The sequence below is a fragment of the Poromitra crassiceps genome (assembly GCF_964638095.1).
Source record: "Poromitra crassiceps genome assembly, chromosome: 9".
NCBI lineage: Eukaryota > Metazoa > Chordata > Actinopteri > Beryciformes > Melamphaidae > Poromitra > Poromitra crassiceps.
This window is the reverse complement of record NC_139630.1, coordinates 32,620,046-32,642,683: the sequence shown is the minus strand read 5'-3', so window position 1 is coordinate 32,642,683 and position 22,638 is coordinate 32,620,046. Positions and strand designations below refer to the sequence as shown.

The following is a 22,638-nucleotide window of genomic DNA, read 5'->3' as shown; positions in this document are numbered from 1 at the left end:
GTCTGAACAAGTGTGGAGAGCTTCAGTCCAAATACACGTCTACTTATGTAACCGTACACCATAATTTCACTTGAAAATGTGCTGAGCTGTTCATTATTCAGCTTTCAACAAAATATTCAAATGTCCTAGTGTCATAATGAAATCCATTAATAAATCCATAGTAATTTATTAAATACAGACCTGAGTGGAATTCTATTTGCAGTCATCCTAGTGTTTCAGAAGTATATCTATGTATAGGAGTATTGAGTATAGGAGTATTGAGTTTGGAAATTAAATTTAGTTACAGAAAGTACACAAAATTGACAAATACTTCTCAAAACATTCTGCTACTCTTGCTACTCTTGGATTTGATAATCAGCCCATGTCTCCTCTTTGATCTCCTGCCCCTCAGGGGGACAGACTTCCGGCTCCAGGGCATGGTGCTGCGCAGGCAGCTTCAGAGCATGGCCGACCTGCTGCCTCCCAGCCTGCAGGAGGGCTACATGGAGAGCTGTGAGAGCCTGGTGGAAGACCAGGACCCTCTGATCGCCGCCCAGGAGATCCAGACGGCCCTCCGAGACTTCCTGCCTTCCAACTTGCTCCCCGAGGGCCTGGTGGAGACCTGCGTCACCTGCCTGCAGCAGTACGTCCAGAACAAGGTCCAGGGCACCAACCAGCTGGCCCGCTCCGGGGTGTTCTGGGTCAACATGGGCCTGCTGCAGATCAAAGTGTGGACACCGCAGACTATCTTTGACCCAGCTGTGAAGAGGGCCTACAAGCTCAACTACGCTCAAGAGGAGGTGAGCAGCTCTTTTTGCTGTTTTACCCCTGACTGTGCTGTTGTAAATATTTAACCTTACTGTAGCAACCTTATCTTAATCTTAATCTAATTAAACCTTAATCTTCACATTATGTGCCATTTTTCACACAACTTGTACATTCCCTTTCTCCTATTCAGAAATAATTACTGTATGTCTAACATCTACCGGTACTACTCTTCTGAGGAAGAATCTCATGTTTTTTGTTTTCTTTTGTATATTGGCAAATTATGTCTAGCAGAAGGTAGTACAGTTGGTCTTAATTCACAACTGACCTGGATATTGGCTGGTATCGTATAACATCTGTCATTTTTAACCAGGCAGGTTTGTAGGATGTAACTTGAGAGACATGTGTAACAATATCCCTCTCTGTCTCTGTCCCCAGCTGGCTTTGCTGCAGGAGGAGTGGAGAGGACGCAGCCTGTCCTCTCAGCTGGTGACCGGAGCAGCACTGGAGGAGAGCAGCACCACTGATGGCTTCCAGCACCCTCGAATCAGGTGAGACCCAGCCGCTAAGAAAGCCTTTGACCAAGCCTCAGTGGAGATCCACTGACACCATGTCAAGAATGAGCTGAAGTCCTCTCTGGACAGCAGTACTATGACCAGAGGAGGTGAAGTCCTCTCTGGACAGCATTAGTGTGACCAGAGGAGGTTGCTCATTAGATTTTGCTCTTGCACCTTAGTCATCAAGTAATTCGGTCAGTCAGCCAGACATCCAGAAGCTAAAATGGCGAAGGTGGAACACACCATGTGAATGTGTCACACAATGTCACCCACCCAACATTGTGCTTTTTTCCCAGCACGCATTAAAGATCAGTTAATTTGCACGTCGGGTTACGATGCACACCTCTTTGTGTAGTAAGAAAGACGACTGAGTGAAATCGTAAAGTGTTGCAAATGCATTCCTATCTTGTGGCCATCCACAATGATACATGATCGACAATGATATGTAGGCTATCGTTTTGAAGAAACATATCGTCTCTCTATCGACATGAGAGAGAAAGAGAAAAAAATCAACACAGGCTGTGCGGTGTGTGGGAGACACACTGGTGTCTGCACGCCCTGTGTATTTGATACTGTAACCAAATGTATGAACTATGCGCTATGCGTTTCACATGCAGTATGTCATGTCTGTGTCGTGTCTGCAGGTACCTGTGGATCCGCATGCAGCAGGTGAAGGAGCAGATAGCCGAGCTCTCCAGGAAGCAGGCCCTCCGCCCCCACGAGCCGCAGTACGGCCGGCTGTTCCAGGACCTGCAGCACTACCTGTGCAGCATCGGCCAGGTTTCCCGCGTGCAAGACCTGCTGTCCCACCTGCTCAAAGCCCTGCAGGGCTCCACCTCCAAGTCACGCTCTGCCACCCAGGGCCTGCTGAAGGTTAGTTTGTCCGTGCGTGCATCTAGGGGAGCCTGGCTCATCTAGGGGAGCCTGGCTCATCCAGGGGAGCCTGGCTCATCTCTTCTCTTCTATGCTTGTTTTTTTATATGCTTTATATATGTTGTTCAATTCTGTTTATCAATTGTGCTTAGGCAGATTTAGCTAGACACATTTTCTCTATAAAGTCCTCTGAGACATGCTTGTGAATTAGGGCTATACAAATAAACTTGACTTGACTTGAAGGAGGAGGCCGTGTGGCAGAGCTCGCAGCACCGCTTCTCCCTGAGGCTCCTGGAGGACTACCCGCTGTACCCGGACGTGGTCGGCCCGCTGCGCGTCGGCATCCTGCAGCTCCGGCACGGCATGCGGCTGGCGGCGTCCCAGGTTTGTTGGTTTATTTGACAGGATAATGCACGGTACATGTGTTGTACCAGATAGAGCTCAAAGCTCACTTTGATTGTTGTAGTCCCTGGGCCGAGGCCACTAATGATGTTACAGAGATAAAAGATAGTTGTTGTAAATCCAAACCTTACACTTTGTAAAAAAAAAAAAAAAAAACTACCACAACAACAACAAAAAGTACAAAACCAAAGCAAGCACTCATACCATTGCTGACTACATTCAGTGTTTCTTCACTCAATGACTACAGACCTGATTGTCATTCAACCATGTTTTCAAACTAAATTTAAGTACTGCACTCTCTGATACTCAGTGGTAAAGTGGCATCTTGTAGACCGCAATTGAACAGTCCCCTCTAGAGGAAGATCTTGTTAACCCTGAGCCAGCTCTGTTACCTCGGGCTTGGTCGGGTGTCCATACAGGCACGATTGGCTGTGTCTGCTGCGGGTGGGAAGCCGGATTGAGGGTACGTGTCCTGGTCGCTGCACTAGCACCTCCTCTGGTCAGTCGGGGCGCCTGTTAGAGGTGGAAGAACTGGTGGGAATAGCCCCAGGTGCCCACGTGCTACGTCCTGCCGGTGAAGTGCCCCGCTGTCAGGTGAAAAAGAAGCTGCTGGCAGAAAATGGGGGGCGGGAGTGGGAATCAGAGCAGGAAAAGAACAAAATTGAGCCAGCTCTACATGTTGTACAGTGTACAGGTTGTGGTGCAAAATTGTGAATGACCTTAAATAATAAACCAGCATTGGCCATAAAACAAGAACATTTTCAAACGTCAACAGGTGGCCACCTCACTCACGCCCATGCCCGGCCTGCCCAAGCTGGTGTCCTGCCTGCTGGCCTTCCCCTCCCTGACCCCCAGCCTGCCCTCCTACCTGGCCCGCGCTGACTTCCTGTGCTCCAGGACGTGCATGGAGGTGCTGCGGAGCCTGGCCAAGCTGCTGCCCGGGCAGGACCCCGAGCACGTGGTGCCACAGTCTACCACGCTGCTGCTCGTGGCTCTGCTCTACGTGCAGTGCCACGCTCTGTCCACAGGGCGGCTCAGCCAGGAGACACACAACCTCTTCAGGCACATCTGTCAAGTAAGAGCTTTCTTTTCACCTAGAGTCATGGATTTCTGTGAGTCACGTGTGTTATATCTTGCTGATTTACAATTATATTGTGTGTCACGTTTTATTGTTTTTATGCAGTATAATAATATTAATAATAATAATAATATAACTTTATTATACTTTAACTCTTTACAATTGCATTAGCTCAGGATGTTTAGAGCTGTCGCCTGGGAATCTGAAGGTTCCCGGTTCGAGGCTGGCTCCTCCTGGTAGTGTGTCGAAGTGTCCTTGAGCAAGACACTGAACCCCTAACTGCTCCGGATGAGCAGTTAGCGCCTTGCGTGGCTGCAGACACCGTCGGTGTGGATGGGTGAATGTGAGGCATTCATGTAAAAGCGCTTTGGGTAGTCGATAGCCCATTTTTAAAATACGCTCTATAAATACAGTTCATTTAGCATCCATTTAGCATTTACAAAACACAATTACAAAGTGGCACGTGCTTAAAGCTTCTGAAAATGTCAAAATACATTGGAGGGGAGCTTTTACAATGAAATTAAGACGAGAATTAAATGAATTGATAAATGGATACAAGGTAAGATGACAGAACGGTTAACAAGCAGTGACTCAAAATAGTGTCAGATTAGACAGAAACTGAAAATGAGTATAATAGAATACTAGATTCATCAAAGTGAATGAATGATGTTGCCGTGTCTGACTGTGCTGTGATGCCTTCAGGCTCTGGTGAATGCGTGGGACGAGCAGGAGAGGCTTAGGAGAGAGAAGGAGCAGCTGGAGGCCAGTCTGTACCGCAACCGCAACCGCAGCCGGCTGCACGGGTCCGGCCTCACCGAGGACCAGGAGGAGGAGAGGGACTTCAGACTACTCTTCCCCCAGTTCAACAAGGTATGAAGTCTCAAGTCTTCGTGGTCAAACCAGGGGACATTTGGTTGCGGCCAGGAGAAACATATAAAAATCACGATAGATATTTTTTTTCCTCCTTTCATTTTGGAGGTATTCAACTTGGTGGTGAAACTTGGGGGGGAATATGCATCTTGGCACTGGGTTCCAGTGTTTAAAAAAACTGCACTGATCAAATGTGATACTGTAATTTCACACACCACCACGAGTCCAATTTGATGAAACTTGTAGGGATGATGCATTTTGGCAGCAAAGACCCACATTTTTAATATTTAAAGGCCACAATTATTAACATTGGAAACTGGGAAGGGTTCTACCTTCCTATCTGTTTTCCTTAATTTAGTTTTGTTTATTTCCACACACAAAAAATTAAATTCTTATTATTAATCATAAAGATTACTCAAATCTTCTGACCTCGCCTTAAATGTACATTCTCTCATGCAGGACTTTGCAGACATCACCTCCCAGCCGAGCCTGGAGGCCCCGGCAGAGGCGGAGTTGGAGGAGGCGGAGCTATATGAGGAGTCCAGTGAGAGCAGCTTCCTGTCTGCAGCCGCTATGAACACGGTGGTCCAGGTCCACCAGAGCCTCTGTCTGGGATACGCCCAGTCCCTCTGGTACCAAAGCACAGCTCCGGCCAATCACAGCAAAGAGCACATCAAAGCCCTGGTCTCATCCTATCAGATCGCCGCACCTGTGATGTCCCGCTTCTATCACCTGATGGGTCAGTATCATTGTGTTTTCACTTATTTATTTACATAAGGTGCAAAAGTGACAAAAAGGGCAAAAGTTTTAATTAACTCTACCCTTGCATCAGAAAAATAGACAAGTGACTCAGTTTCTCACTTAAACTGAAAATACTATTTATTGCCAGAGATCAGCTGTCTATCAAGCAATGTGGGCGGAGCTTGCATTTTCTGTTAATGAAGTTTGAGTTTCTGTAGATAGATGGCCCTCTTTTCTTTGTCTGTCATCATTTCATCATCACCAACTGCTCTTCCACCCCTCCCTCAGATTCGGACCTGGACCAGCAGCTGACCGGCAGCCAGCTGCTGCTCGCTGCCCTCCTGCAGAACACGGTGCAGGGGGCGGGCGGTCCGGACGGCCTGGCTGTCCGGGCTGAAGGCCCGTACGACTTCTACCAGCAGCACAACATGAGCCAGGCCCGCCTCTGTCTGCCTGTGCTGGAGCAGCTGAGTGCAGCGGTCAAGCAGAGGCTGGACGAGTGGCCAGACCACCCAGCTCTAGTACAGGTGATCTATTTTGTTAGGACGGTTTTCACATTTAGGGATTTGAGAAAAAATAAAACCGGACACTTTTAAGAATAGGTGCCCTGATTACATCTATTGCCATGCTGAGCGGTGAGTTCTGTTGAGATTGGGTTGTGAAACTTGGCGCTTGGCGGGTTTACCTGAGAAGAAGATGTTTAACATGTGTTGCTGTGATCTGAAATGTCTGCTTGTTTGTTCCCAGCTGACTGTGGTGATGGAGAGGATCATGGCCTTCAGTCTGGCCAGCCCACTGGCCAAGTTCCTTAACGGCATGGAGATCCTGCTCAGTAAAGCTCAGGTCAGCAAGATGCAACATGTCATGTGCCATTAGGGCTGTGCAATAAAATCGATACGGCAATATATCGCAATACTTTTTTCCGCAATACTGTATTGATATTTCAGAAAAATAAATATATATTGTGACATCCCATATACAGTATTGGTGTTAACCCTCTCCTCCTCTGCTCTGGTCAGGACTGGGAGAATAACGCCAGTCGCTCCGTCTCTCTGAGGAAGGAACTGGAACCAGTCACCCAGCTCATTATCCAGTGGCGCAAACTGGAGCTCAGGTAAGAAACAATGACAATGAGCATGCATGCAGGAAGATCTGCTTGATGTAAAGATGCATAGATAGTAAACTTGTGAATAACGTCTTAACGAGCATAATGAGCTTTTTACCTGTTCCACTGTGTGTAATAATGTAATGCTGTGTTTCTCTCCTGTTTGTATGACAGTTGTTGGTCCAGCAGTCTGGACAATGCCATGAAGCGGCACACTGAGAAGTCCACCAAACACTGGTTCTCTGTCTACCAGCTGATTGAGAGATATTTGGAGGAGCAAAGGATGGACGCCAATGCGGGTAACTAGCTTACTGTACTAGTGCTAGCTAATGTTAGCTAATGTTTGTTTGTGGTTCTTATGTTTTTTCTTCCTGTATGTACTGTAAAAAAGAAATATATATATATATATATATATATATATATATATATATATATATATATATATATATATATATATATATATATTTTTTTTTTATGCATAACCTAAATCCAATAATCTAGTGTTGTAAAATGACATGACTTACCTTATTAGGAACTTGAAATCAATCTTTTGCTAGTTAGCTAAACTTGCGTTGGTATTGAATTGTAACGTTAGATAAATGTGAAATGGAAAAAAGCGAGGACACACTTAAACCTAACCGGCACTATTAAACAATACACAACACGCCAGGATTGCCCCTTTAACCCCGCCTCCCTGTTTCTGTTTTGCATGTGTTGTGCAGACGAGGAGGAAGGGGAGCGCCTCTCCCTGTCCTCCGTGTCCTCCACGCTGCAGGCCTTCATGGAGGGCTCCTCCCTGGGAGAGTTCCACACCCGGCTGGCCATGCTGCTCAGCTTCCACTGCCACCTCCTCCTGCTCCCCAGCCAGCCGGGCCTGGAAGGTCTGCATCCACACTCTTTATTTGATTTACCCCATTTTACAGCAGGAAAAGTTTGATCAAAATGCACTTTTCAGGTCAAGAATGAATAATTCATCCAACATAATTGACTGATCCCTTTTATGTATGTGCCATTTTAAAGTTCTGATTAATAAAGCCCCAATATGGAACTATTTATTTATAGAAAGTGTCGCTCAGCACATGGTCGCAGACGAAAATGAAAGTGTTGGATTGGTCACTCGAACGCTATAAGCTACGTATAAGCAGCTGCAGACAGCCAAGAGAAGCCCAGTGAAACCACCTCGGACGCAAGATGTAACGTACTTGTAAACGACACACAACCACACAACTCACCTCCTCTCTCTCTGGGAAATTGGTCACGATGTTCTTTGTGATTTTCACAAAGTCATACATCAAGGACAGGCTGATAAAAATAGCGGGGACACGTTCATTCATTTCAATCGAGCGAAAACCAAAACAAGGAAGTCACGCGCGCGACACTAGACATTTCACTAGGTAGCAGACACTGCTCGACTCAAGTCCTCATTTCTGTCGGCGACAGTTTCAAAAGTGTCGCCAAACCAAGCATAAATTGGGCTTTACTGTTGTCTTGTGTTACAGAGCCTTTGTCCAGTCTCCTGTGGAACCTGCACACATATTACACTCAGTTCTCTGAATGCATCCAGACCAAAGTCAGTCAGCTCAGACAGCCCATTGAGAAGGAGCTCAAGGTGAAGGAGCAGTTCTTCTATATCCTCCTTTTCCAATAAATTCCACTACTTATTCCAACGCTTATTTGTAAATTCTACAGTCATGTGAATTGGTGCGATGCCTCTGCTCCTCCTTCAGGACTTTGTGAAGATCTCCAAGTGGAATGATGTCAGTTTCTGGTCCATCAAACAGTCGGTGGAGAAGACGCATCGGTAAGATATGAAGCCTGTAGCAGAGTTCAACCTTACATTTTACATTTACCATGCAGGTTTTAAGCCGGTTGTAAGCCTTGTTTTTGTTTGTAGGACTCTGTTCAAGTTTGTGAAGAAGTTTGAGGCGGCGCTAAGTGGTCCCAGTGCCCCCGCTCTGGTGGAGCAGGGCAGTGCCGCCAACCTGGACAGTGTGGACGCCAACCCAGAGGAGACCCCCATCCACCGGGTGCACCAGGCTCTGAAGAGCACCCTGCCTGGGAAGGGCAGAGACTTCCAGGTACAAGTCTTATGAAGCACGAACAAAAACAAAACACACAGCAGAGTGGAAGATCTGTGTGTATGATATTTATATGAATGCAGCATCTTATGTACAATCAAGCATTTTGTTCTTGATCATTTGATTTATTGTTTCTTGTTGTTGTTTTTTTTTTTTTAACTTCTCTTGGGGTTTTAATATGTCACCTATAGAAATTAGTAATTGTATCTCCTCTTTCACCAGGTTTTTATCACCATATTCGGTCACTGTTTTTCAGGTTTTATCATGGTGTAAATAAACTAAACCAAACTCAATTGTGTATTTCAGACTGAGGTCCCCGCGGAGGACACTGAGGCGTCATCTCTTCAGGGTCGCCTGCCAGTTCTGACCAGGAAGATGAGGAAGATGTGTGTCCAGCTGGTGAAGAAAAACCCCGTGCCTGAGCTGGCTGAAGACCTGGACATCTTCACCGGTAAGAAAGCTGACCTGCTAACAAAGCCACCCACTTTGACTTTGCTCTGGGTAACCATGAGAACATGGTACTGTATTAGGTCTGTGCATTTTAGTCAAACAAAAATATACTGTGTGTTCAGGTGAGATCATCAGCAACCTGCGGGACCTGCAGGGCCTCACCATCGACATGTCAGCAGAGAAGGAGAAGCAGAAGTCGGAGGTCAAACACATCCTCCGGCAGAAGCAGAGAGCTCTGTCTGACCTGTTCAAGATGCTCACAGAGATCGGTGAGGATTTTCAGTGCCAGTGGGTTAAAAGGACATGCTATTGTTTTCAATACAAGAAATGGAATGGATAATATTCTAGTTATTGATCCATCTGCCTATCTGTCTGATTGTTCTGAAAATCCCTCCAGGTCTGTCGTACCGTAAAGGCCTGGCATGGAACAGAACGGCGGACCCAGAGACGATGCTCTGCATGCAGCCACTAGAGATGAGCACTGCCCTCTCTGCTGTCAGCCAGGAGAAAGCAGAGAACACGTAAAGACACACACAAATAGGAGCTGATCAGGGCCTACACTTTAAGAATGCCTGTTGTAGGGGGCACGGTGGCGCAGTGGTAAGCGCTGTCGCCTCACAGCTCGAAGGTCCTGGGTTTCGATTCCCACCTGGGACGGTGTGAGCGCTGAAGGAGTGCGTGCCCGTCCGCATGTCCTCGAGGGTCGTCAAAAGTGCATTTGTGTGTGGAGTTTGCATGTTCTCCCCGTGCCCCCTAGGGGTTTCCTTCATATAGGAACCCCACACCAAAACATGCAATATCCTGGTTGCTGATGTGGTGCCTCCTCTGGTCGTTAGGGGAACCTGTTCGGAGGGAGGGGAACTCGTTGGAATAGCGTGATCCTCCCACGTGCTATGTCCTGCCGGTGAAGCTTCCCCTGTCAGGTGAAAAGAAGCAGCTGGTTACTGCCCATGTCTCGGAGGAAGCATGGAGCCAGTTTCGGCTCTCCCCAGATTGGCAGAGGGTGGAGCAGCAACCAGGATAAACAAATTAAAATTAGCACTAAGGGGGGATAAAAAAGAACGAAAAAAAAAGTTTAAAAGAAAAAGAATGCCTGTTGTATAGCATTATGATATCAGAAAAGTAATTTATTCTAACCAAAAGAAGCACAACTGTCACAAACAGTTGCCTCTGATAAGTTATTAGGTACATTATCATACATTATTGAATTTCATCATCGTTGGAATCCATAATATCATTCGATTTTTCTTTTTTTACCTGACGAAGCAGGTTCTGCCAGGGACATTCTTAGCACCAACAGCACTAGAGTAGATTTTGCACTCATTTGTTTGTCATTTTTCCCCCCAGGTTGTTTACGGAGTTAATGACAGCATGGGACGGATGTCAGAAGTACTTCTACCGCTCCTGGGCCAGGAGAACCACCTTGCAGACCGCTCTGCAGAGCGCTGCCAAGGTGACACACACATATTCTCTGTCTGTCTGTCTGTCTGCTGAACAATATAAAGCTGACAAACTTGTACCGTGTGCAACTGTGACAGCTCTGTGTGTAAAGCTTATGATACAGACAGTGAAGACTGACTAGTGACTGACCAGTGGGACAAGACTCATCTACATAACAAAAGGGACAGCAAAGAATGGACATCTCATAAAAATCTTCTTTACAAATCTTATTACTGTTGGAAGAAATGTCAAGAGTGTGATTTACCAATACACACGATGTGATGTCATACTCCCTTGTTGGGTTTAGGATAAACACCTACATAGAAACATGGTATTGTTTTTAGAGAGTGGGTGGGAAAGGCTTTATCATCGGGGTTATTAAGTGGCATTGCTCAATGCTCACTGTCTGTGTCTGTGTGTGTGTGTGTGTGTGTGTGTGTGTGTGTGTGTGTGTGTGTGTGTGTGTGTGTGTAGGAGTTGGGTCTGGGGAACATTGAGCGCTGCAGAGGGTTCTCCTCTCACCTGTTCAAGCTGCTCCTCAGACAGAGGCGGCGGCTGGCCAAGCTCACTGAGCAGTGGGTCCATCTCAGGTCAGTCTGCTGTGTCTGAACACCGTGCGGAGTAATGATCCCCGTTGGGAAATTCACCCGTTTCCCTAATAATAATAACAACAACAACACTAATACTCATAAAAGCTTGTGTCTTTTCTCCTGTCATCGCCTCATCCAGGAGGCTCACAGTCACTGTCCAGGGTGTGAAGGCCCACCTCCAAAGCCAGAGCGACGACCCAAGCGGCAGCAGCAGCAGCACCCTGCCGCCCCAGGCCTCTCTCCAGGCGTGGGTGAGCCGCGGCCAGGCGCTGGCCGCCCAGTGCTCCGGCCTCCTCCAGCAGCTGTCCTGGCTGCTGCAGTGCTGCCCCGAGGACCCCCAGCAGAGCGAGGAGCCGGGCGGGCGCGGCCAGCACACCCTGAGGTGCCCGTCGCCGCTGGCCGTGCAGCGGCAGCCCCCCGGCTGCCTGATGCGGAGGGGAGACGCCGCCTGGTGCGAGCTGAACGCCCGCGTGGACGACATGCTGAGGCGGAGCCACGGCCTGAAGGCAGAGCTGGACGCTGTGGCGAGGCAGGCCTCACAGGGGGCGCTGCACACATGGTAATAACACCCTGAAAAAACACGATCGATAACGGCAACGTCGAGATTTAATGCAGCCAGTGAGCCAGATTTGTATTTGAATTGCATGAATTAGAATTTGTCGTGCTCATATTGAATTGTGGAATTATGCTTATTGAATTTAACTTTTACCTATAATTTCAATTCCGTTTTCTAAAGTCAAATTTGACTTTCACGAATTCAGAATAGCTTCCTGATACACAAAAGGTAAAAACAAGCAAAGATTCAATCCAATCCAACAATGTTGGAGAGCAGTTTCACCAGCTACCTTTCAGTTGGGAACTTGTTGAAAAGATTTCACCAAAAACAGAAGCGAGTGAAAACTGGTACTGTAGTAGAAGTGACAAAAGAAACAACCGGTGCCATCTACTCTGTGTTTTCCACAGGAACCACTTCACCATGTGCTGCTCTGGCTTCGACCAGCTGGGGGCGGTGGCGGCGCAGATGCCCGGCATGGAGCAGCTGTTCAGCCCGGCGCTGTGTGTGGGCGGGGCAGACAGCCAGCCGGCCATAAAGCAGAGCCTGCAGTACGTCAGAGCAGAGGTGGAGGCAAGCATCACCGAATTCACAACCTGGAAGACCCAGCTGCTCTCCCTGGGACACCAACACACAGGTAACAGCAGAGACTAGTAATGCTACTGTGATACTGTCACTCATTCAAATATGACTGATTCTAATTCAACCAAGACATAAACACAAAGAATACAGGGTTCCATAGTTTGCCATCTCTTCATTTCCCTAATAGGCCACCAGCAAACCTTCAGCTCAGAGTTTTCTGCTGAGCTGGAGAAAACCATCAATACAGTCCTGTGTGCCGTCCAGACGCTCGTGAAGAGAAGGGAGGGAGAACATCGACGAGACCAGCATGGAGGCGCCAAGAGAGGTGAGAGCCCAGGAGCAAAATGAAGAACCAGCAAGGCTGAAAGCTAGCTACTTTTTCAGACTGTTTCATTCCTTAAAATTGGAATTTAATCTCGGACTAGACTAGGCTGCAAAACAGTTTATTTAACGTGTATCCTGTGTTTTTTATTACCAGTGGCCTCCAGAAACATTATTTTGCAGGACTTTGTAGGACAATGTGCAGTGTTGTGATGTGATTGATGGCTCTCTTTCATTCCAGAGAGTGATGAAGAGGAGGAAGAGGAAGAGGAGGAGCCTGTGGAGGACCTTCTGAAGCCGGGTCACCTGAGCAGGCTGCTGGAGGAGGAGCTGGAGGCCCAGGTGGAGAGCCTGTCTCTGGGCCAGGTGAGCTCTGAGCTGGAGAGGCTGCTGGGCCGCCTGGGGAGCCACAGAGACGCCTGTCCACCACAGCACCTCCAGGTACACTCAACAGTTGCTAGGGCCTGGGCCATATGACTTCAAATCAATATCACGATTATTGCAAACTTTTACCTCAATTAGGATTAATGAACGATTACTTATTTTATATGCCATGCAACACTTTTTTTTTTACTTCCGACTGTTGATATTTTGTTTTGCTCATTTTGTTGTACAGCACTGTGAGAATTGCTATATTTGTAAAATATTATTATTATTATTATTATTATCATCATCATTATTATTATTTATAGCTGTTAATGTGCTATAACTCAAGGACTACCTCAGCACAGTAATAATAATATACATTCAATATACAATGCATATGCAGTAATTATTACATAATATAGTAAGCTCAAGTTTTCCTACATTGTTATAAAATACAGTATGACTAATTTAGCATGTTCCAGACCTGTGACAAGTGGACTTTTCCTTCCTGGTTTCGTCCTATTGCCTTGCATTAAAATCTGTTGACATGTCGTCGTGGCTTTGACATGATGGTTTCTCTTCTGGTGTCCAGGAGCTGAGCGAGGCCTGCAGCATGCTGGTGCGTCTGGAGCCCATGCTGGGAGTTTACTCCGACCTGGTGCGCTACTACCTGGCTGTGTCCCTGGGAGCCCACAGGAGCACCGGGAAACTGCTCTCTGTCCTGGCCAGCATCTTCACCGAGCTCGCTCAGAAGGTACTGCGACGATATAGCCAGGGCCAGAAATGTGCATCCCAAAATCGACCAGCCACTTTGACTTTTACCAGCCCGTTCGCTTTTACGGGCTTCCCACTGGTCCTTGAAATCCCTGAAAGTTTGGGAATTTGAGAGAGAGAAATCAAGGCCTTCAAAGTTTAAATAGGCAATTTGATTTATTTTGATATTTTGTCTTCTGTAACAGCACAGCTGTGAAGTGTTCACACATACAAGCCTCTCTCCCTTTTTAGTTTTTGTCTGTGAGCTTCTGTAAAGCCTGCGAGTTCTCAGTATAAACATTCTCAGTGTTGTAACAGTCATTCACCTTGATCCGTGTCTTAAACTACGCCATGTTGGCTCCTTGAATTTGAAGGAATTGGGCCTGGAAAGTCATTGAAACAGCCTTGAATTTAATGTTTAAGAAGGGGCCCCTGCTTCTAGGATGACCGGTTTTAAACTTAAAATACTAGTGGCACGCTCCTTAACATTTGCTGTGACATGTATTTTTTGCATTAGAATGAACGTTTGAATGATTTTGAAGACTTCAAAAATGTCTGTCTTTCTCCTCAGGGTTTCTGCCTGCCACAGGAGCTGATGGCCGGTGGAGACGGAGAAGGAGCTACAGAGTTTCACGACTACGAGGGCGGAGGCATGGGAGAGGGAGAGGGCGTCAAAGACGTCAGTGACAAGATAGAGAACGAAGATCAGGTGATGAATCAACTTGAATTTGACTGATAACTTGTTATGTTGTTGCCTCAGCTTCAGATGTCTTGGGGAGCTGCTCATTGGAGGTCGGGGTTTATGAACATTGTTGATCAAAGACTTGTGCCTTGGATTTCTTTCCTGTTTTCCCACGTCAGTATACCAAGAAATACATTATTTGAATACCATTTGTCATGAAGATATCGCGGCAAGGGATGCGCACGATGACATCGGCACATTGTCGCTATCGGCCGATAAAAGATTTAAAATGAAATATCAGCATCGGCCCAAAACGAATATTTCTGCTGATATGACACAGTGATAAAATGACGCTTGAATTATGGACAAATGCTTGATGCCTGACTAAATGCTTAAATGAATGAATCGTACGACTTTGTTTGAAAGAAAATGTTACATAAATAAATAAAATATGGCATTTTTCACATAACCCAAATTGAAGTAGTTTTCTTATTTTGCCCAGTGAATGTGTCCGTTTTGAAAAGCATCGTATTTATTTCTGCATCTGCCAGTGGGTCATCACAATAAGAGTAGGCATAATAATAATGTGTTAATTCCACGAGAGGAGATCAAAAGAGTTTGAAAATAATCAGCACATCGGATATCGGCAAAGAATCCAATATGGTGCCTCCCTAATCCCAGCTGTGCTCCTGTAGGTGGAGGACACCTTCCAGGAGGGCCAGGAGAAGGAGGAGCAGCAGCAGGAGAAGGGGGACATCAAGGCAGAAGACAACGCCGTGGAGATGTCAGAGGACTTTGACGGCCAGATGCATGATGGGGATGAGCAGGAGCCAGGTGGGTTGAACTAACTATGTAGCTATAAACCACTGCTGGAGTTTATTTACCATTATTAAAGCCCCTGGAAACCCAAATCCACAATAACCTTCTGTGTAATTCAGACATTACTTTCAATCCAAATCCTAACTATTGCCATTTAAGTTTTTGTACTGCTCCTGATGTTGGGTTTGAAGTGGGCATCTTTATGCTCCAGACTTATTATACAATAAGCTCCGCAAACCAATCAGGCTGAAGTGCCTCTCCTCCTCAAATACAAAAAAAAAATGCATCACAATGTATCAAGTTATGCAGTGATGGGGGGGGGGGGGGAGAGAGAGCACTGGCAGCGCTTCAGCAGACACGCCTCCACAGTTTCAGAGCAGAGAATACTGTTTAGTTTTTCATGACTTTTGAACCTTAATTTTATATACTTGGCAGAATTTTTAATCGTTCAAATTTGGCTGGGTGGTTAATAACAAATCTTTCTGTGGTGTGACAAAATCAAAACATTTATTTTTGGTTTGCAGGGGCTTTAAACTGTTGTTGATTTTTCCGTCCTTTTGCAGGCGATGATGAGTCTGATAAAGAGGATGACTCTGAGCTGGATAAGAAGATGGGCGACCTGGGCGAAGGCCAGACGGACACTCTGGATGAGAGGATGTGGGGAGACGATGAGGATGAGGATAACCAGGAAGGAAGCGACGAGGAGGAGTCCGGCCAGGGCATGGACCAGGTATAGACAGACAGGGTTCCTGTGTGGGTCTGGGTCTGCTTTGGTCATTTCCAGATCTTAAAAGTTTGGGGAGCTGCAGTTTGGGGAGCTGCAAGAAATATGGAAAACCCTGGAAAAAAGATTGCTTTTACTTGCAATGTATAGAACTGTTACATTGTAGTAATCCCACTGTTGTTTAATATTTTGTTTACATTTATAACTGTAAAAACAAACTAGCCATATAGCCTAGTAGTAGATACAGTAGTCACCCTGCTCCCATCAGTATAAGTCATTGAAATCAAAATGTAAAAATTGGGGAAATGTTTTCATTCAGTCAAATTGAGATCTGGGATGACATTTTCCATTCACACCTTACATCTTTATAAATCAGACCTTCATTCATTGATCATCACTGCCACAGGAAATTAAGGCACATTTAAACCAATCAACTCTGTGGAAATCTCTTAGGGTGAATCTGAATTGGTTGCCAAAGATGACAACTTGGACGCTGCTGACCCCAGTAAAGATGACAAGAAAAATCAAGACAAAGAGGAACAAATGGACAACGAGGAGAAAGAAAAGGTCCATGAACAAGGGGACGAGGTAATTATTTTACTTTGGTGAGGGGGGTCACAGATACCTCCATCCCTTTATCCATCCATCTTTTACATTTTCATTTTCTTTCAAATTTCTAACTGTCGTTGAGTATCCATGAAGAGATTTCCAACCTTTGACAGATCTCTTGTTGTCTTGTGGTTCTGCCGCGTCTGAACTGTGCTAATTGCTGTTTCCCAGCGGGAGTTTGATGAGAATGAAGTGGACCCGTACCACGGGAAGCAGGAGCAGAGAGCCGAGCCCGAGGCCATGGAGCTCCCTGAAGATCTCAACCTGGACCAGGAGGAGGACGACCAGGCTGGAGACGAGGGCGAGGGAGACGGTAAGAGCACAAGGGCTGCACAATACTGACAAACATGCTCTCAGTATTTTTTTTTGTGGATTATCATGATTGGAATATAAATTGTGCTAAATGTGGGCACAGCTTTTACCGTCCTTTTCAAAACATATCAATTGTGTTTAAATTGTGATCCACAAAGAGTGTGAATATACAATAGAACAGTGGGCCTCAAATTGTTTTTCTTCAGTACCCCTTTCCCTTATTTCTGAATCCAAGTACCCCCTTTACCCAACTACAACATTTGCTTAGAAAACTGCAAGAGAAAACTATAGCATGTGATGCAATGAATGAATGAATGATAACCCATGTTTTGATGAATAGAACATTACAAAATAAGAAATGCAATGAAAGAGTTGCAATTAGTGCCTCCTGAGCAGATTTATTATAATGTTCAATTTATTTTCATGATTTATTCTGACATTTTCCCGTTTTCCCCTTTCTATCAAGTACCCTCTGTAGTACCTCCACGTACCCCTAGGGGTACGCATACCCCCGTTGGGGAACCACTGACTGCAGTGGAATATTTGCTTGTCTGCAAACCTTTTCCTCTGAGAAAAATGTCAGCCTTTTAAAATATCTTGTTGCAATTTTTCCCCTCTCTTCAGAAGAGAATCCATTTGACATAGACGAGAAGACCACAGCTCTGGATGAGAAGGAGGGTGGAGAGAAAGAAGGAGAGGAGGAGGGAGCGGAGGGGATGGAGGAGGACCAAGCCGAGCAGCCAGGAGAGAACGACCAGGAGCCCCAGGCTGAGGGGGAGGAAGGAGACGGAGAGAGGGCAGAGGGAGAGGAGGAGTCTGCAGAGAAGGAGAAGGAGGAGGAGGAACAAGAGGGGGATGAGCGAGGAGAAGAAGCAGGAAAAGAGGAGGATCTGGTTATTCCAAACGATAAGGGACAGAAACCCAAGGTATGGATGTGGCCGTGTGCTGCATCACTTCACACTACTACAAAGTTCCTTGTATCTGCTTAAAAAAAATTGTTAATCAAAAGCGTAACAATTCAGTTTATTTCATATCATTTATAAACCAAACACCATGATCAAATACGTTCTTCCAAAAAATGGGTTTCCCTTCAATATGTTAGAGTTTAACCATTTGGGGGCACGGTGGCGCAGTGCTAGCGCTCTCGCCTCACAGCAAGAAGGTCCTGGGTTCGATTCCCACCTGGGACGCTGTTGGCACTGGGGGTATGTCTCCCCATGCCCTCGGTGCATGGTGCCCAGGTGGACTATCTCGTGAAAAGGGCCTTTCTGTCTGGAGTCTGTATGTTCTCCCCGTGCTCCCCTGGGGTTTCCTCCATATAACAATATGAACAATATCAATATGAACCCCCACTAAAAACATGCAAGAAGATTATCGTCTGGCCAGCAGCTTTTGGAAGAAGTTAGTCCCCGGGCGCTTCACTGCAGTTGCCCAAGGCTCCCGGCCTGCTCCAAGGAGGAGGGATGACCCAGGATGGGAAAATGCGGAGATTAAATTTCATGACGCAATTCTGTGCATGTGTGTGTCTGTGCATGTGTGTGTGTGTGTGTGTGGCCACTGAACACGTGTGTTCCGTGCGTTGTAGTCTGGTTGCTTGTGACGATTAAAGACGGGGTTGTCCTTCCGGTTTGTTGTAGGATTTCATCCCAACATTCTGGAGGGTGGAATTTTTGTTCTTTGTCTGTTGTTTCACGTGTCCCATGCTTCCAGGAGGAGGAGGAGGGGGCTGGTGAGGATGAGGAGCAGCCAGAGTCGGCAGAGAGGAAGGAGCACAACACGGACGGGCAGACCGGAGAGCAGAACGTCCAGAGTGACACGGCTGTGGAGCTGGCAGGGGAGGCGTCGGAGAGAGACCAGGCCAAAGAGGTATCAGCTCCACCAGCACAGCTGCTTTCTGCCCTTTGCTTTGAGCGTTATGTTAGAAAAAAATATTAGTATTATTATTAGTTTTTTAGTATTTCATCATTAGAAAGTCACAGTATGTCCAACTTTAGATGAGTTAATTAGATAAGTAAAATGTGTCACAAGTTCACCACATACCATTAAATGAAGCACTGTGGTGCTATACTACAGAGATGCCCCAGTGTACAAATCATCTTCTCCAGACGTAAGGGCTCATGCCTGTTTGGTACAGACCCCAGTAAAAATATCATCATCATCATCATCATCATCATCATCATCATAAATGTGTGTGTGTATGTATATATATATATATATATATATATATATATAAATTCCCACAGTAAAAGTGAAATGCAAAAATGACCATTCCAACTAAAAACGTGACTTATACGGCAATCACAGTATCTGTCAAAAATAATCGCAATATGATTGATTGATGTAATTGTTGCATATTGTGCAGCCCTACTGTCATATATTATCTACACATTCACACACACAGTCATAGTGCAATTAGTTCAAATTGAGCAAGGATGAAGGGAGACACTGTTACCGTCTCTGCACTGTTCTCATTTCAAGTGGGACCAAAAGAGACACTTAGTTTGCATTTCCATTCTGCATCCATTCTGTGTCGTCCACCTCCAAACTGTCCCCTGAACACAGAGAAAACCTAATATCTTCCCATCCTTTCTGTCTCTGCCAGGAGCATGGGAGCGGAGCAGCTGATGCCAGCCAGTCAGAGGGCCACCAGTCGAAGCTGACGGCAAGAATGGCTTCACAGAAACGGACTCAGAGCAAGACTCAGGTGCGTTTAGCCTCTTTAGGATGAACGCTGAAATCTACATTCATGATGCCAGTCCTTTTTCTCGGGTTTGAATCTAAAAATATCGCTTTGTTCGTCGTCTTTCCCTCCCCCCCCCCCCAGAGCTTCAAGAGGAAACCCGGTCAAGCAGATAACGAGCGTTCGACGGGCGACTACAACGAACGCATCAACAAGCGCCTGCGTACGGTCGAGAGCAGCAAGGATCAGACGCGGGACAACCGGCCCAGCGACGGCCAGCAGGAGGCGGACTTGTACGAACACATCAAACAGGGAGAGACGGCCTACGACACGCAGACCTACGGTCAGTAAATGCACCGGGGGAATTCGGTTGATTTGAATGATCATCTTGAAGTGAGATTTGAGATTATCCTCCTCCTCTTCTCCAATCCCCTCTGATGAGGCCCACAAAACTGACTGGCGGGATTTTTTTTTTTTTTTTATGTATTCAATACATATTTGGTGCCGAGCGCTCATTTCTGTGATTGTGATTGTCTACACTGCACTTCCTACAGATCACCTGTCAATCAAACAGTGCGGCTGTTTAGAACGTCAAATGAAAACTTTATAAGTTGATGATAGCGAGTAGCTGAAGAGACATACTATGGATGGATGGGATGTGATATTTCCTGGTCTTGCTGTATTACAGATGTTGCTAGTGCAGACCAGCAGAAACCAGCGGGGCCCCAGCAGGACCAGGACCAAGACGATGAGGATGTTGCCATGGAAACCGAGGACCAGGAAGAGGACCTCCAGGCCGTTGAGGGCCAGGACCTGAAGCCAGAGCAGCTGGACTCCACTAAGGCCTCCAACAAAGGTGTGCCCATGTTTCCAGAGTATCCACAGATCGTTAAACCCTGGAAAACAATAAAGTAAAATAGCCAAATTTACGTGAAATAGCCAAATAGTCATACATATGGCTGACTTGTTCTCCTGGTGCAGGTCTGGACAGTGGAGAGCTGGAGGCCCAGAGGCAGGGAGAGGAAGAGGAGGAGGAGAGGACGAAGGAGCCGCAGCGTCCCAAAGATAAGGAGCGAGCAGAGAGAAGCACCGAGTCCACAGTTCACACTGTCCCAGAGCTGCTGCTACCTGACACACTGCAGGTACACACACTGTCCCAGAGCTGCTGCTACCTGACACACTGCAGGTACACACACTGTCCCAGAGCTGCTGCTGCCTGACACACTGCAGGTACACACACTGTCTCAGAGCTGCTGCTGCCTGACACACTGCAGGTACACACACTGTCCCAGAGCTGCTGCTGCTACCTGACACACTGCAGGTACACACACTGTCCCAGAGCTGCTGCTGCCTGACACACTGCAGGTACACACACTGTCCCAGAGCTGCTGCTGCTGCCTGACACACTGCAGGTACACACACTGTCCCAGAGCTGCTGCTACCTGACACACTGCAGGTACACACACTGTCCCAGAGCTGCTGCTGCTACCTGACACACTGCAGGTACACACACTGTCCCAGAGCTGCTGCTGCTGCTGCTGCCTGACACACTGCAGGTACACACACTGTCCCAGAGCTGCTGCTGCTACCTGACACACTGCAGGTACACACACTGTCCCAGAGCTGCTGCTGCTACCTGACACACTGCAGGTACACACACTGTCCCAGAGCTGCTGCTGCTGCTGCCTGACACACTGCAGGTACACACACTGTCCCAGAGCTGCTGCTGCTACCTGACACACTGCAGGTACACACACTGTCCCAGAGCTGCTGCTACCTGACACACTGCAGGTACACACACTGTCCCAGAGCTGCTGCTACCTGACACACTGCAGGTACACACACTGTCTCAGAGCTGCTGCTACCTGACACACTGCAGGTACACACACTGTCCCAGAGCTGCTGCTACCTGACACACTGCAGGTACACACACTGTCCCAGAGCTGCTGCTACCTGACACACTGCAGGTACACACACTGTCCCAGAGCTGCTGCTACCTGACACACTGCAGGTACACACACTGTCCCAGAGCTGCTGCTACCTGACACACTGCAGGTACACACGTCACCCACTGACAACACAACCAACAGAGAGACAGAATAAAAACCATTATTTCGGGGGCGTCGGAGTAGGGCAACGGTACATTTCTGCTCGTCTACAACTCTCCCCAGATGGGCAGAGTGGGCGGAGCAACGACCGGGACAGCAGGGTGAATTGGCCAAGTACGATTAGGGAGAAAATAGGAGAAAAAACTTGATCAAAACAATCATGTGGGGGGGGGGGGTGTGGACGGTATTACTCACTGTGTGTGTGTGTGTGTGCGCATGTGCGTGTGTGCAGAAAAACGTGCAGGACCCAGAGGAGATCAGAAGGGAGATGGAGCTGCAGCTGGAAGCCTGGCAGACACAAGCTCCGGGCGCTAAAGAGGAGGTGAGGCTGCTGCTCCTTGTATGTAGATTTAAATCCACAAATGCTAAAATAGAGAGCTGTAGGCAAGTTGAAGCATTATATTTGAAAAAATGAGTGATGGATTTATGGAAATGGATAAATAGCATTTTGGAACAAAGCCTGTCATGTCTTTAACTAAAGGTCTAAAATCCCTTCAAATGAGTTGTTTTTTAGAAAATCTTCCACTTCCCGGTGTTCACATAGACTTTTGGGTGTTTAACGTTGTGCTGTGCGGTGTTGGTTGTGTAACGTTGTGCTGTGCGATGTTGGGTGTGTAACGTTGTGCTGAGCGGTGTGTAACGTGCGGTGTGATGTTGCCCTGTGCGGTGCAGGAGAGTGCAGCAGCAGCCATGTGGCTGCAGTACCAGACGCTGACCTCGGCTCTGTCCCAGCAGCTGTGTGAGCAGCTCCGCCTCGTCCTGGAGCCGACCCAGGCCTCCAAACTCAAGTCAGTACCCACTGGAGCCTGAGAGCTGCTGTCAAGTGTGCTGTGTGAATCGTTGTGTGTGCTGAAGAATCTGATTGTTGGTTAAATATTGGGTCAGGGTATCTGGTACCACTGCTAGCAAGTGGTATTGAAACTTCTCCAGTCAAACCATACCTGTATTCGATACCAAAAAAAGGTATGGAATGAAGTACTCCAATGGTATTGGTATCGGTATTGGTATCACTGTAAGGGTATTGGTACTGGTTTGGTAATTTTTAAATGATACCCAGCCCTATTAACTATTGTGTAAAAGGAATATTACCTTTTAGGATGTTCTTTGGTTTGATTATTTGGTATTGCTGATGGCACACCTAGCTTTTGTCTAGCTGCATCACTGCCATACCCATAGTCACAGTAAAGAACACCCTCCCGTA

The 22,638-nt window shown here is 46.8% G+C and overlaps 1 protein-coding gene across 1 annotated transcript in view; it reads left to right on the top strand.

Annotated features, from left to right (window-relative positions):
• The window catches only part of mdn1 (midasin AAA ATPase 1), a 95,577-nt gene that overhangs the window by 64,083 nt on the left and 8,856 nt on the right, over positions 1–22,638 (top strand). The window contains exons 61-98 of the mRNA XM_083643455.1: positions 392–779; positions 1,183–1,295; positions 1,946–2,174; positions 2,418–2,558; positions 3,352–3,651; positions 4,357–4,524; positions 4,984–5,263; positions 5,554–5,792; positions 6,013–6,108; positions 6,285–6,379; positions 6,545–6,669; positions 7,093–7,251; positions 7,870–7,979; positions 8,098–8,171; positions 8,265–8,448; positions 8,755–8,899; positions 9,021–9,167; positions 9,296–9,419; positions 10,246–10,351; positions 10,813–10,928; positions 11,068–11,487; positions 11,892–12,118; positions 12,251–12,388; positions 12,626–12,825; positions 13,343–13,504; positions 14,075–14,212; positions 14,881–15,019; positions 15,568–15,734; positions 16,182–16,316; positions 16,509–16,650; positions 17,274–17,575; positions 18,360–18,515; positions 19,252–19,353; positions 19,474–19,672; positions 20,018–20,185; positions 20,311–20,471; positions 21,670–21,759; positions 22,110–22,225. Coding sequence (XP_083499581.1) covers positions 392–779; positions 1,183–1,295; positions 1,946–2,174; positions 2,418–2,558; positions 3,352–3,651; positions 4,357–4,524; positions 4,984–5,263; positions 5,554–5,792; positions 6,013–6,108; positions 6,285–6,379; positions 6,545–6,669; positions 7,093–7,251; positions 7,870–7,979; positions 8,098–8,171; positions 8,265–8,448; positions 8,755–8,899; positions 9,021–9,167; positions 9,296–9,419; positions 10,246–10,351; positions 10,813–10,928; positions 11,068–11,487; positions 11,892–12,118; positions 12,251–12,388; positions 12,626–12,825; positions 13,343–13,504; positions 14,075–14,212; positions 14,881–15,019; positions 15,568–15,734; positions 16,182–16,316; positions 16,509–16,650; positions 17,274–17,575; positions 18,360–18,515; positions 19,252–19,353; positions 19,474–19,672; positions 20,018–20,185; positions 20,311–20,471; positions 21,670–21,759; positions 22,110–22,225 — 6,501 coding nt within the window. The remainder of the gene's footprint in view (positions 1–391; positions 780–1,182; positions 1,296–1,945; positions 2,175–2,417; positions 2,559–3,351; positions 3,652–4,356; positions 4,525–4,983; positions 5,264–5,553; positions 5,793–6,012; positions 6,109–6,284; positions 6,380–6,544; positions 6,670–7,092; positions 7,252–7,869; positions 7,980–8,097; positions 8,172–8,264; positions 8,449–8,754; positions 8,900–9,020; positions 9,168–9,295; positions 9,420–10,245; positions 10,352–10,812; positions 10,929–11,067; positions 11,488–11,891; positions 12,119–12,250; positions 12,389–12,625; positions 12,826–13,342; positions 13,505–14,074; positions 14,213–14,880; positions 15,020–15,567; positions 15,735–16,181; positions 16,317–16,508; positions 16,651–17,273; positions 17,576–18,359; positions 18,516–19,251; positions 19,354–19,473; positions 19,673–20,017; positions 20,186–20,310; positions 20,472–21,669; positions 21,760–22,109; positions 22,226–22,638) is intronic.